This window comes from Lygodium microphyllum, chromosome 1 (genome assembly GCF_053477565.2).
Source record: "Lygodium microphyllum isolate KBCC chromosome 1, Lygodium_microphyllum_v1.1.10, whole genome shotgun sequence".
Taxonomy (NCBI): domain Eukaryota; kingdom Viridiplantae; phylum Streptophyta; class Polypodiopsida; order Schizaeales; family Lygodiaceae; genus Lygodium; species Lygodium microphyllum.
Window position 1 is genome coordinate 35131570 of NC_141135.1, and position 14520 is coordinate 35146089.

Genomic DNA, 14520 nt, shown 5'->3' on the forward strand with positions numbered 1-14520 from the left:
CTTGGAGTCACGACTTTCGTGGAGGGATGTAAAGTAGATCCTTATTGTATAACAATCCATTAGTTTCTTGAAACTCACACACTTCATTTCCTTTTTCTCTTGATTTTTTTCTCTCGATATTGTTGGTCAAATCATTATGTGGCAGGGCTTCATGGATTAACTGGAAACGTCTTGGTGACAACTAGAGATAGCTGCTAGCTGGAGGTGCTCTGGCTTGAGTAGTATTGCTCGTTGGTGTAGGATTTTCTTAATAAAGCATCTGATTGGCATTGGTGGTGATTTTGGGCAATAGGTGATGATAAAATCAAACCTAGATAAGAAGTTACTCTAACGGGATTGTCTTCGATTGAGGATGTGGGTTGTCATGAAGTATTCTAGATTTTTGTGATTTGTATAGACGATAACTTTATGGGCTGCACCCTCTAGATGATGATGCCAAGTATCAAAGGTATCTACAAGTATCAAAGGTATCTACAATGGTAAGAAGTTCTTTGTCATGGATCTCATAGTTTATCTTTGGAGGGGAGAACTTCCATGAGGAGAATGCTACTGGATGCATATGACCATTACTTCCATGCTAGGAGAAGATGGCTCCTAAGGCATAGTCTGATGCATCGGTCTCTAAGAAAAATGGATTGGTAGGTTTTGGCTGGACTAGGATTGGGGAACCTCTTTCCCCTCCTCATGTAGAGGATGGGCTCTCACTTTATCAGCCCCACTAGTGCGAGCATAAGTGCAAAGTTTGCATTTCCAAGGGCGAGCCCCTCCACCTCTCAATGGCACCCCTGCATCTACCTCATCCCACCATGACCAAGTAGTGTTTCGACTTCGTTCAGTTGTTGACAAAGTACCTGCTGAGGATGATGAAGATCCCATAGATGTCAATGCTGCCATCTATATAAAAGTGACAAATAATTAGTAAAGTGCAATGAAATTGCAGAAATTTGCACCAAAATTTCAACATGCATGTGTTAAATGTTTGCTAAAAATGCTCGAAATTTGGTGTTACTTCAGCATGCATTCCTTCTACTAAAAATGCCACAAATTTGGGGCATTCCAGCCTGCATTCCCTTGCTGAAAATGCCCCAAAATTTGGCGTATTTTCAGCTCCCAAATTTGGGGCAATGACTGATTCAAAATGCCACAAATTTGGGGCATTCTAGCCTGCATTCCCTTGCTGAAAATGACCCAAAATTTGGCACATTTTCAGTCACAAATTTGGGGCAATGATTGATTCAAAATGCCCAAATTTGGGGTCTCTTTTACATCCTGGGATGATGGATCCCAATGCCCCAAATTTGGGGACATTGTAGCCAAATTTGGGCCCTAATCCTTGAGAAAGCCCCAAATTTTGGGGCAATTGCCGACAATTGATCTAAAATGCCTCAAATTTGGGCAAGATAATGGTCATACTGAATAAAAATCAGTACTGAGTAGAGAATCAGTGCTTGATGCGAGAATCCTCACTTGATCGTGGGCGGGAGTCGGGGGCGAGGCAAGCGGGAGAGGCAAGTGGGAGCAAGCAGGCAAGGCACGCAGGGCACGCAAGAGCAGCAGGCGAGCCATGTAGGGGAGGCGGGAGCAGCAGGCGGGGCAGGCAGGAGCAATGAGCGGGACAGGTGGGGTGGCCGGGAGCTGGCGAGACAGGTGGGAGCTGGCACGATAGGCGAGAGCTGGCGGGATACGCAGGCGAGCCAGGCAGGCCACGCGAAGTAGGCAAAGTAGGTAGGCGACGGGCGCAACAAGTGGAAGAGGAGAGGCAAAGTCGTCGGGCAGCAAACAATTTTTTTAAAAATTAATTTCCATTGTTGGAACGGCCGTTCCAAACAGGAAATGGCCCTAGAACGGATAGGGAACGGCCTGGAACGGGACCTCGAACGGGCTGGAACGTTCCGCCGGCGTTTCCTGGCCTCAGACCTTCCGGAACGCGTTAATCCATTCCTATGCGTCGGAACGGCCGTTCCCTGTTTCTATATCCCTCTTGCTTTCCCTTGCAGTTTGGGAGGAAGCGGCTTCTACTCTTGATAGTGACAGCGATGATGCTTACAGTTTTTTTTAGACATTACATTCATTTATTCTTTTGTATTGTATTATGGACATTTGTAACTTCATCCGCATTGTCAAGATGACATGATTGTAAAAGGACACTTAGACAAGTGAACAATTCCCCTGCGAGGGCACTGTCCCAGTGGCACCGTTGCAAAGCATATTACATGAGTATGATATCTTTCATCTCCCTTTGCATTACCCCATGCATTGGCATTCTGTTCATGTAAATATGCATGTGTGCGTATTTATCCATTTTCAGTCGTTTGGAGTGGTTGACTGTAGGATCCATCATATTCGTGGCATGGCACATGGCAGTCTCCAAGACGGTCTTTTTTAGCTTGCTTGCTTGCTTTGCTTGTCTTGCTTGCTTGACATATTTGCTATACATACACCTTAGCCATTTTCTTCATCACCGATACCCAGTAATGGTAAGGATAGTATGCTTGTTTTGTGAAGGTCTTGGGTCTGACCATCCCTTATCACTCTCTCGTTTGGGCACGAATACTCAACAGGACGAACTCTGATTGCTTGTCTTGCTTGCTCGATATATTTGCTATACATACACCTTAGCCATTTTCTTCATCACCGATACCCAGTAATGGTAAGGATAGTATGCTTGTTTTGTGAAGGTCTTGGGTCTGACCATCCCTTATCACTCTCTCGTTTGGGCACGAATACTCAACAGGACGAACTCTGATTTGAAACCCTCACTTAATGCTTAATCTATCAAACCTCAAAAGCCCTTTAGAAAAAAAGTCCATAGCTGGTTCCATCCGCCTTTGTAGGGTTTGGTAGGCCACTGGGCAGCCAACGTGCATCCTTTGTCCGATGCCCTGTCCTCTCTGGGCTGATCACTTGGGCTCCCTTGGTAAGATAACCATCGTCTCTGTAGTCTTAGTAGGCCACTGGGCAGCCGACGCACACCCTTTGTCTGATGCTTTGGCTGCTTTGGGGTAGGACGCCTTGGGATAAAATGTCACGTCATCACAGTCCTGTAGTTTGCGTCTTTAGTCTTTCTCTCTCCTACAATCTGCGTTTTTAGTCTTTCTCTCTCTTGCAGGCTGTCCTGCTTGCGTTTTTAGTCTCTCTCTCACTTTTTGCATGGTTTTTAGTCTTTCTCTCTCACTGCTGTCTGCATCAGATCCAGCTTCTTACTGCTACGTTTGCTGGTGTTCGACATCCAGAGGTTGCCTTGCTGCGATTCGGGATCCGTTCAAAGTACGACACACTCTCTAGCTCATTACCCTTGCCCTGATCCTTGAGATACAGGAGTTCGGGATACAATATTCATTCATTGCATAGTGTGTTTGCTGCATGAGCATTGTATATTCAGTAGTCATATCACTTCATTCATTCACCCTGTTCATTGTCTCTGAGTTACCCTAACTCTAACCTGTGTTTTTTTATCAGTCTGTGCTTTGTCGTACGGTTTGTGTTTATGTTTCTGTATTTAGGGTATTTCTTTAAAAGAAGTTCTTTGTCATGGATCTCATAGTTTGTATTTGGAGGGGATAACTTGAGTGGAATGCCGCTAGATGCATATGACGATCATTTCCATACTGGGAGAAGATGGCTGCTAAGGCATAGTTGATGCATTGGTCTCTAAGAAAAATGGCTTGTTAGGGTTTGGGTGGACTAGGATTGGGACAGTAGTGAAAGTGGTCTTTAGGGTTTGGAAGGCCTTTTCAGCTTCTGAGGTCCATGAGAACTTTGAGTTTCTTGTGAGTCTGGTGAGTGGTGCGACTATCTTTGAGTAATCCTTATTAAGTATCTTGTAAAAGTTGGCAAAGCCAAGGAAACATTGGACATTGCGGACACATGTGGGTGTTTGCCAGTGAAGAATAGTCTCGAACTTCTTGGGATCCATGAAGATTCCTCTCTAGGAGTCATTGTACCTCTCTAGGAGTTATTTTTCTCTGAGCTTTTTCCAAACTAATTTTACATGGTGCTCATGCTCCTTTGGATCTTTTGAGAATATCAAGATATCATCCAAGTATATAACTATAAAATCATCTAGATGCTCTCGGAAGATATTATTCATCATATGTTGAAACACTACAGGAGCTATGGGAGTCATTGTACCCCAATAATTCCACTTTTGTCTGATGGAAAAAACACTTATCAAGGTTTACATATGGTCCTTTTTCTCTGAGCTTTTTCAAAACTAATTTTACATGGTGCTCATGCTTCTTTGGATCTTTTGAGAATATCAAGATATCATCCAAGTATATAACTACAAAATCATCTAGATGCTCTCGGAAGATATCATTCATCATATACTGAAACATTGCAAGAGCATTGGTGAGACCGAAGAGGTCTTGCATCCGCGACTTTAGTTTTTGCAAGATTGGTCTTTTAGAGTACTGGAATTTGATATCTATTCACGAAGCCATCATCAATGAAACATGCGGCGGCCTTGGAGTCAATTAGGGCTTTGAGGGAAAGAGTCTTTCTCGGCAAGTTCATCTGGACTGTGACAATGAAAGTTTTCATGGATGTGGTTGGGATAAAGAGACCCTTTCTTATATCAAGGTCTGATTGTACGGTCTCATTTATAACCAGATATCCTCGTTTTCTTGCTCGAGGATAGTTGCAGTAACTCTTGGGGTTCTTGCCCTCTTATTTGAGCAATTTAGGAAGGTGTGTCTAGGGACATCCTCGTTTTCTTACTCGAGGATAGTTGCAGCAACTCTTGGGGTTCTTGCCCTTTTATTTGAGCAATTTAGGGAGGTGTATCTAGGGTTTTCACAATATAGGCATAGATGATCTTCTCTTTGTCTTTGCTTTTCTTGTTGGTTTAAAGTCTGGAATTCTGGAATTCAATATTATCTATTTGCATAGGTTCATGTTTGGTTTCTTCTCTGATTGAGGTTGGGTTCCATTGGCGAGGCCTTAATTCTTCTCGCTTTTCTTGCTTCCTCTTGAATAATCTATTATCATACTGGATGGCTTGCATGATATAATCGTTGAGTATTTTTGTCTTAGGCATAGTGAGCATGAGGTCCTTGATGTCATCTCGAAGACCCCATCTTAATTGGCTGATAAAATACTTCTCATGCTAAGTGAGGTCACATATTAATTGCCTAAATTCAGATGCATAAGTAGAGGCAGGGCAGTTACCTTGTTGTGGCTTTCGAAGTTTTGTTTCTACTACTCAATCAGTGTCTGCATCTCTAAATGTGGAAGTGAGCTCACAAAGAAATGCCTCATAGTTATGAAGTACTGGCATATTCTTGTCCAAGCTTGGGGTGAATCATGATAAAGCTTGACCACAAAGAAAGTCCCAATGAATCCCACGTTGGAAGCATCATCTGGATACCTATCCGGTTGCATGCAGATATAGAGCTTTACTTGTTGCAGGAATTCCCTGAACTTCGAACTGTCACCATTGAACTTCTTTGGCATGTTGATCTTGGGTTCTCTTGTTGGGGGTTGATAATGTGAGAGTGCGCAACGGAAGAAGGAACACCAACACAGAGAGAGAAAGCAGAGAATGAAGGAAGAAATACTGCATTGACTGAAATGTATGCTGAATACAAGGATGTGGACTGATCAGTCCTTGCACGCACCTCGGAGCGTCAGTGAGGGCACCGGATCAGGCTGAAATGAGTGGTAGCACCAATGCCGGAGAGGTCCTAGAAGTCTCCTGAGGGGAGGCTGAAGGGGTGGAAGAACATGATGAAGTATGCACGTTCATCAAAGATGGAAGGGAAGCCAGAATAGAGGGTAAAGGAGGAGGGGTAGGAGGGGGAAGAGCTGCTGAAGAAGAAGGGATGCTAAGAGGCAACTTGGAAGGAAGAAGAGAAATAGAAGGCGGGGGAGGGTCAGTTGATGACGAAGTATCACATGTAAGAGAACCATCAATCGGATCCTTGGAAGTCGTAGCCTCATTGAGGATCACATCCCTGCTCACCTCAATCTTCCGTATCGTCGGGTTGTAGAGCCGATATCCCTTTGTGGTCGTGCTATAGACCACGAAGATAAGCTTCCACGACTTCGAGTTGAGCTTCGTCTGCCTCTTCTTCTTGTCCACATAGACATAGGCATCACATGTGAAGATGCGAAAGTGGGATATGGAAGGTTTCTTTCCAATGAAAGCCTCATAGGGAGTCATGTCCTGTAATGTCGAAGTCGGAGAGCAGATGCAGATGTGAATTGCAGTAGCCACGGTCTCACCCCAAAGGGAATGAGGAAGATTCCTATGCTCTAACATCGATCAAACCATCTCCACCATGGTTCGATTTGCATGCTCCACCACACCATTCTCCGATGGTGCGTTTGGATGGGAATACTCCACCCAAATGCTGTGATCCTTGCAAAATTGAGAAAAGAAGTGAGAAGTAAACTCGCCACTATGATCAGCTCGAACATCACGAGCTTTGGAAGTAGTTTGTGTCTTCGCAAACACCTTCCACATGCAGAATTTGGAGTGTGCGTTGCTCTTGTACTCCAAGAAATAAGGCCACACATAACGACTGAAGTCGTCAACAATCAGCATCAGATACTTGGCCTTCCCAAGGGAGGCCGTGCCCATAGGGCCACAAAGATCGGTATGAATCAACTCCAGCAGTGAAGACGCCCTCCTAGAAGCAACTTGGGGATGTGTTTGCCTATGCTGCTTGCCCCACAAGCAACTAGGGCACAAAGTGTGAATAGGAGGGAAATATGGAAGTTTTTCCACCACCTTCTTCTTCTGAGAAGCCTGTCGGATTGCATCAAGGTTCAGATTCCTAGAATGAGCATGCCAAAACAGCCCAAGCTCGTAAGAAGATTGCTCAACTAAGGCTATGTGCGTTTAAAGCCCACCCTCTTGTGTACCTATCCAAAGAGCTGCACGTGAGAAAGCATCCTCCATAGTAACTACATCTTGTGTAAAGATAACGCGGGTACCTAGCTTGATCAAACCATAAACAGGCAAAAGGTTAAGACCCAAATTTGGTACATAGAGAACCCTGGCAGAAGAAGATTGTCGATCTGGCAATAAGGGAATAGTCCCCACTCCATGAACAGGAATGGTAGAATTATCACAACGGTGACTGTGCCCCTCGGAAACTCAGGTCCTGAAGCCAATCCTGTTGGTAGGTCATGTGGGAAGAAGCCCCACTGTCCAGAAGCCAAGGCTTCGCTAGTGTAGAAGAAACAAGAGCTGTATCCTCCACCTCAAATAAATGTACAAAGGTAGATTCTGTGGTAGCGGGGTTAGCCTTTGAATCCTTTGAATCCTTCTTTTTCGACTTCAAATGGGAGTACTTCTACCAACACTTCTCTTCGAGGCGAGTGCCCTTCCCACTGTATGGGCACTTGGGCTTCTTCCTTTTTGAATTCTTCTTGTCCTCTTCCTTCTTGTCCTTGGCCTTCTCCTACTGCTTCTTCTTCTTCCTGCCACCCGTACTTGTAGTAAAAGGCTTGGAGGAGTTAGAACCACTGCCCCCCCACCTCTTTGAGTCAGTTGTCGTGCTCCAAGACAAGTGGTAAAAGTTCCTCCCATAAGAGTTTCTCGTGGATCCTCGAGGTGATAAGGCTGGTGTAGAAGACATCAAATCGAGGAGATGGCAGCTGAGTCAAAAGAATCATAGCCATGTCTTTAGAGGAGATCTTCCGTCCAAGAGAGGCAAGCTCACCCCACATATCCTTCATCTTGGTGATGTGCTCCATCATAGAAGGAGAATCATCAAGAGTGAGCAGCTGCAACTTCTTCTCAAGGGAGATCTTGTGGGCAAGCGTCTTGTGCTGATACAAAGACACAAGCTTCTTCCACACTTCTACTGCAGTCTACAACCTACGGACATGCATGAGAACAGAATCCTGTAGACTCATAAAGAGAGGAACGGGCTCGAGAGTTAAGCCAATCCCATAAGGCTACACGGTCCATGGAGACCCCATCATTAGATTATGACGACTGCCACTTGAATGTGGGCGCCAAGCCTCAAAATGAGGTCGCCTAGTTGTGGATACTGCCGCCTTGCCTCTAGAGAGGGTCGCCTCTACACAGGTGCAAAAAACGCAGGTGATTTTGGCTGCATTTTGGGGAAGATGGGGCGGTCTCTGCAGAAGAAAATCTCAAATTTGTGTTCTCACATAGGCGATGATACCATGCGAGAGTGCGCGACAGAAGAAGGAACACGAACACAAAGAGAAAACAAAGAATGAAGGAAGAAATACTGCATTGACTGAAATGTATACTGAATACAAGGATGTGGACTAATCAGTCCTTGCACGCAGCTCGGAGCGTTAGTGAGGGTACTAGATCAGGCTGAAATGAGTGGTAGCACCAATGTCGGAGAGGAACAAGAGTAGTGTGTGTTGAATCTGCAGATAAGAGTGAGTGAGAGTGACCGAGAGAGGGCTGCTATAAATAGCTCTCTCCTAAATTTGGCCGACCAATTGGTGGCCTGACAAAACTGGGTGACTGCCCTAAAATGGGCTTACTGAAAATGCACCCTAAAAATGGGCCAACGGCCACTCAAAAATGAAATGCACAAACACATAAATGTTGAACAAACTGACAGAGCTCCTCTGTCTCCTGCCAAATTCTGACAGGAGCTCACAACTAGGAGATGACAGACTTACATACAAAATAGGGTAGGCTAACAGATAAACATTCGGAATCATCTCATCACTTCCTTTGTTGTTCTGCAAGTCTCGGATCCGGTTTTGCATCTCTCAAAGCGCAGGGCCTAGATGCATAGGGTGTTCTATTGAAGTTGCGCTTGTCGTTCATTCAAGTCTTGAATTTGTTGTTGGAGGTTTTGAAGGGAGGCCACGATTCTTTCAAGGGTCGCCTCCATGGTGCTCAATAGGACTAGAAAGTAGTCTTGCCAAACTGTTATGGGAGTACTAGACTGTGCTCGAGAGACTAGACTAGATGCAAGATTTGTTACAAGAATTTTGATTACAAGATAATCCCACATAGGGGCACAAGGTACAATGATAACAAGATACGGAAAATCCCACAACTCGGGACCGTAGGTATAGACAACAGGACTCAATAGGATATGAAGGATCCCACAACCTGGGACCGTAGGTATGGATACAAGATATCAGAATTACAAGATCTCCCTTAACGGGGATAAAGAAGATACAAGACAAGATCTTGTACTAGAGAGATTACAAGGCGACGAGACAACAGGAGTATGATGAAAGACAAGACAAGACTAGATACTATGACTAGACAAGAACTAGAACAGCAACTTGAAGCTACTTACTTGGAGGTCTTGACTCCTTGAGCTCCCAAGACTAGCATTGGCAAGACTGAGGAGGTCTATGGTGAGCCCCTCCTTTTATAGTTGTTGGAGGGTGGTTAAAGATCTTCTAGAATGTTCCATGATGACATCATCGATGATGCAAGCGATGACATGGTATATCAGCTTCTATTATGACATCATCAATGATGCAAGCGATGACATGGCATATCTTCTAGAAGGTTCTATGATGATATGGCAAGGCTGGGTTCGCATGGTTGGCTTGAGGATATCTTGTTAAGGGTGGGTTTGCATGGGGTGTGGATTCATATGACATGAGCAAGAACTAATCCATACACTTGATCATGGCATGTCCTTGACAGCTTATTCATATGCTCCTGCATAGAAGATGACTTGTTAGAGTCCAATGTCCATCTGCACCTCTAAGGACACCCATTTCATAACGGTCATTTGGTTGTACAACTGATCGGGCTCCAACCATATGTCCCTAGCCACTGTCAAGTGCTCAATATGGACAATCGCGACGGTAGTATATGAAAAGAAGAGAAATGAGCGGATGAGGGCATTCAGTTTGTCCCAATGTGCCTGAGCCTTTGCCAAATCTGCATGATTGTCTACAGAAAGTTTGGACTTGTCTCTCAATGCAGGACGGTCAATGGCCTCCGTAACAAGCTTTGCCAAATCATAGGACTCCCAAGATGGCAAGCATCATAACGTGCTAAGTGCGATAGTTCTCGCCATGGAGTTTCTGATTTGATGGAAGAGCTGGTCGGACGGGCATCTTCCGATCCATAACCTCCCTAAACTCCATATTGGCCTTAGAATATATCTTCACCTACTGTGCCTGCAAAAAACACAAAGGTAGGCCCCTTTGACTGTAGAACGCAACCTACTAGGGCTCTTCTTTGCTCCTCCCACACCTTCTTCACCCACCGGAGGTGATGAAAAGGTAAAATCAGCAATTGAAGGCTCAAAAATTAGCGTTCCTCCTTCTCGAATAGCAAAAATTTGTAGTAGAATCAGCAACATTGCTCCTTTCCTGCACGCCCATGCTCGCCTCAGCCTTGTTCCAATGTGCAGCCCTCTTGCTCACCCTCAAATGCTGAAAACGCAACCTTGTGTCGCGTTGAAAACTGCTCTTCAGGTCTGCCCACAATCAATCAGTCTTTGTGCTGCCCTGATACCATGTCAGAGTGCAGTGGTGACCGAGATTGAGAGATAGAATGAACACAAAGAGGAGAGAGAGAGAGAGAGAGAGAGAGAAAGAGATAGAAGAATGCAGATCTGCATAATGAAGAACGCTGAATAAGGAATACAGATATGTACACGGGTGTAGTGCATATGTCGGCGTATCTCCACTTCAATGATGTCACCCTGCTGTACACCTTGAAGTCTGCAGCAGTTAGCAGGATCTCTGCATGGTCTCAGCCCGTAATCTGCGATCAGATGTATCCGAATGTGCGCTGAACATCTGCTATTTATAGCACTAAATACGGGCCAGCCAAAATAGCATTTGGCCAGCCAAATTTGGCCGACCTATGCCTGATTTGGCCAACTGCATAAAAACCTGCCAAAAAAGGCAAAAAACTGCCATGTCATCACTGCCAAAAATGGCAAACTGCCACATCATCACTGCGATCTGGTCTGCAGTAAATGTGACTGCTGATGTGGCCTGTCCGACTGCTGTACGTGCAAAACTGTCCTGCGCTGCCATGTGGCACTCAGCACACAATCTCTGACAAATTTCTCTCGAATGTCCAGGGGATGACCAGATGATTATATCTCTAACAATATCCAACTGCTTTTAGATTAAATGTGTCAAGAGTGAAACTGTGGTGAGCTGAATGCACTTTGATTTCAGATTCCAAATAACCTGGAGGAAAGAGCAATGGTCGGAAGGTAAAAGGTGACAGGTCAAATCTTGTGAGTGTATCCGACCTGACTTGGGTGGTAATAATACCAGCACACTGGAACCTTCTACTATATGATGTGCATCTAAACTAATACCTTATTATGTTTGACCTTGTGAACAGATTTTGTTCATCTGCTATAATTATGGATCTGGCCTGACTTGGGTGGTAATAATACCACGCTGACACCTTCTACTATGTGGTGTGCATCTAATACCTTATTATATTTGACCTTACGAACAGATTTTGTTCATCTAATTATAATTATAGCAAAAACATAGATTTTATGACTTTAGTGCTCTGAATTTGTATTCTGAGCTGTCGTAATTAACACCTACTATTGAATGGCATCAAGAAACATTTCGATTCAAAAGATGGTCTTTGTGTAAGTTATTGTGTGTACTATGCATGATAAATTGAAACTTTCTGCTGTTGAGGAGTATATGTGCTTCTTACAGAGGCTTTCTGTGTTCTATCTAGACATTCTGTCATGCAGAATAACCATTATTATATCTTGCTTTGTGTTTGATGTAGGGGGTCTAATACATCTACGAGTTCCTCTTTGATGAACTTAGATAATGTTTTGGTATTCCAGGATGATATGAACTGTGCAGAAGATTGTGTGAGGTTTTTATGCAAGTGGTTGCTTGACCATTGCTTAGATGATATGGAGTTCATGGCAAAGATGTTTGATAAGACAGCAATTGACCGACTTCGACTTGTTGCAACTACACCTTTTGTGCGAATTACGTACACTGATGCAATTGAGATCCTTGAAAAGGTGGAATACTGCTATGTTTGTGTGGAGAGATCCACAAATATATTTTTCTGTGCATGGCAATGACTGCTTGTCAAGTGTATGTGACCCTAGCTTTGCTTGTTGATAGGTGACGGATAAGAAGTTTGAAAACGAAGTGAAATGGGGAATAGATCTAGCCTCTGAGCACGAAAGGTACGCATTTCTTGCTACTGCAGAATAGCTATTTTTATTATTGGTCATATTTAATTACCAAAGGCACTATTGTATTTTACCAGCCTAGTATTTTCTTGTATTTGTCGGTGGTTTATAAGTGCTGTCTATGGAATGGTGTTATGGCTTGGACAATATGATTAATAGTAAGACAGGAGGTAAATATATCTGTAAACCTTTTCTACCAAACAATCCTGTTGGAAGCTTCTAGATGCACGCGCACACACTTACATATAAGAAAAAGGGAAAAAGGCTAGTGTTTTATTACAAAGACACTCACACTGGGCACACAAATGTAGAGACATAAATGAGAAAAGCAAATCAAGGCTAATGCTCTTAAACATGGTTTGAAAATTTCTTCTACTTTGCAGCACAAAGATACCAATTTGAAACACCGTGCCTGATTCATGAAAGTGACCAACCATCAACAATATACCAACTTACAAAAAATAATAAGGGTTTTAAGAACTGAGGCCTCAGTCCTTAGAACCCTTATAGTGCGGTCTGTCATTAGGAACTTTGAAGAGGTGTTTCAAGACTGGAACTATTGTTATCTTGTGGTTGGTGCAACTGTAACGTATGGGTTGTCATGCTCCATGGTCCTATTGGGTTCATTTGACTATTGTGCGCCTTTAACATCTTTATTTGCAGGTATTTGACTGAGGAAATATACAAGAAACCTGTTATAGTGTACAATTATCCCAAGGAGATAAAAGCATTTTACATGCGTCTCAATGATGATGGACGAACAGTGGCTGCAATGGATGTTCTCGTGCCAAAGGTATGTAGTGTAACAATTGTTTAACTCAAAAGAAATAGTGATAGAGAGCGCTGAACTAGAAGAACAAAATGGGATGAATCATGATGATCTTCTTTCTGGATGGGATTGCATAAAGTGTCTTCACAGAGATGGATTCTAGACAGAGGCTGTGTACAGTTAACAGGCACTGCATCGAAGAAGTAATTTCACTAATTATCCCTGAAAGACAGGTCTTCGAACTTGAGCATCTTCTGTGTTTTGTAGGTTGGAGAGTTAGTAGGTGGCAGTCAGAGGGAGGAGAGGCTAGAAGTTCTGGAAAAAAGGTATCCTAAGATTATACATTGCTTGTTTTTCAAAAACTATAGATGTGAATTGCATGCTTTATGTAAAAAGTTTGAGATAATTGAAAGCTTCCTAGGGTTTCATGACCTTTTGAAGATCTCAAATATCTGAAACCACGTGTGCATCTGGATGGTCAATTGAGTTTTGTGGACGCTGCCTGCAGGTTGTCAGAATTGGGGCTTCCCAAAGAACCTTATGATTGGTACCTTGATTTGCGCAAGTACGGCACTGTGAAGCATGCTGGATTCGGACTTGGTTTTGAGAGGATGATTCTCTTTGCAACAGGGATTGAGAATATCAGAGATTGTATTCCTTTCCCAAGATATCCCGGCAAGGCTGAATTTTAGTTATGATGTCGAAAAGCAGAAGGATTCTTTTCCTTTATTCCACCAAAATGCGGAGTTCATAGTTCTCATGGGAGATATACAGCCTCCTGGAAAATTAATGGTTAACCGGTGTGCTCTGATGTCCATGTGGCAAGTGGCTTTGTTAAGGGAGTCCGCTTCTGAGACATTAGGAATTCCAGCACACGTGTTGAGCTACCTCCTCTTCCTATGCCAGGGCTTGATTACTCCACCTCTTCCTCCTCCAGAGGTTGATTACTTGGGTAATTTCTATATCCAAGAAATTTTATACTTAAAGAGTGTAGCAACACTAACAGGGTCCTAAACGGTATCACAAAATGATAATCAGTTATCTATGGAGGGACATTTAGACCTTTTCATTTACTATGGGTTTTCAGTCAATTAGTGTGCAAAGGAATATGTAGCCCAATGGTTTACATCTGAATCTTTTGTCCTAGCTTTGCCATGATATACAACTCTTGCTTAGATGCTTATTCTTAGAACTTTTTCGCTTAAACACCCTTGCCAAGCTCCCTAAAATTTTAGTTTATGGTTGCTGAATTTTATCACAAAGGAATGTTTGAAATGTTGGCATTAGATACACGTCTAGGTTTTCAAGGGAGGCTTATCATAGCAAGTTGGCTTTACTTAATCACGATTGTGTGCTCTAATTGATTGTCTAATAAAAGTCAAAGCTCTAGTATACCCTGTTAAATTACTAAAGTCCACATAAGGTCAAAGCTCTCTCTCATATTTTCAAAAAACTAGTTTGTTGCATTTCATATGAAATGAAGAAGAAAAAATCAAAGTACAAATAAAAGAATCTTGAATCTAAAGATAAATTGGAAAGATCAAAGCTTTATATGAATTTGCCTTGGTATGTGAAAGGCTTACATATGCACCGCTACATAGACCGAGTCTTCGAACAAGTTGATGACCGGCT

General features: G+C 43.2%; 1 protein-coding gene across 1 annotated transcript in view; it reads left to right on the forward strand.

Annotated features, from left to right (window-relative positions):
• LOC148040993 (asparagine--tRNA ligase, cytoplasmic 1-like) overlaps positions 1-13979 on the forward strand; it is an 89814-nt gene extending 75835 nt beyond the window's left edge. Inside the window, exons 5-9 of the mRNA XM_087675410.1 lie at positions 11757-11942; positions 12049-12113; positions 12783-12912; positions 13156-13214; positions 13397-13979. Coding sequence (XP_087531536.1) covers positions 11757-11942; positions 12049-12113; positions 12783-12912; positions 13156-13214; positions 13397-13580 — 624 coding nt within the window. The 3' untranslated portion in view covers positions 13581-13979. The remainder of the gene's footprint in view (positions 1-11756; positions 11943-12048; positions 12114-12782; positions 12913-13155; positions 13215-13396) is intronic.
• Positions 13980-14520: the final 541 nt, after the last annotated feature.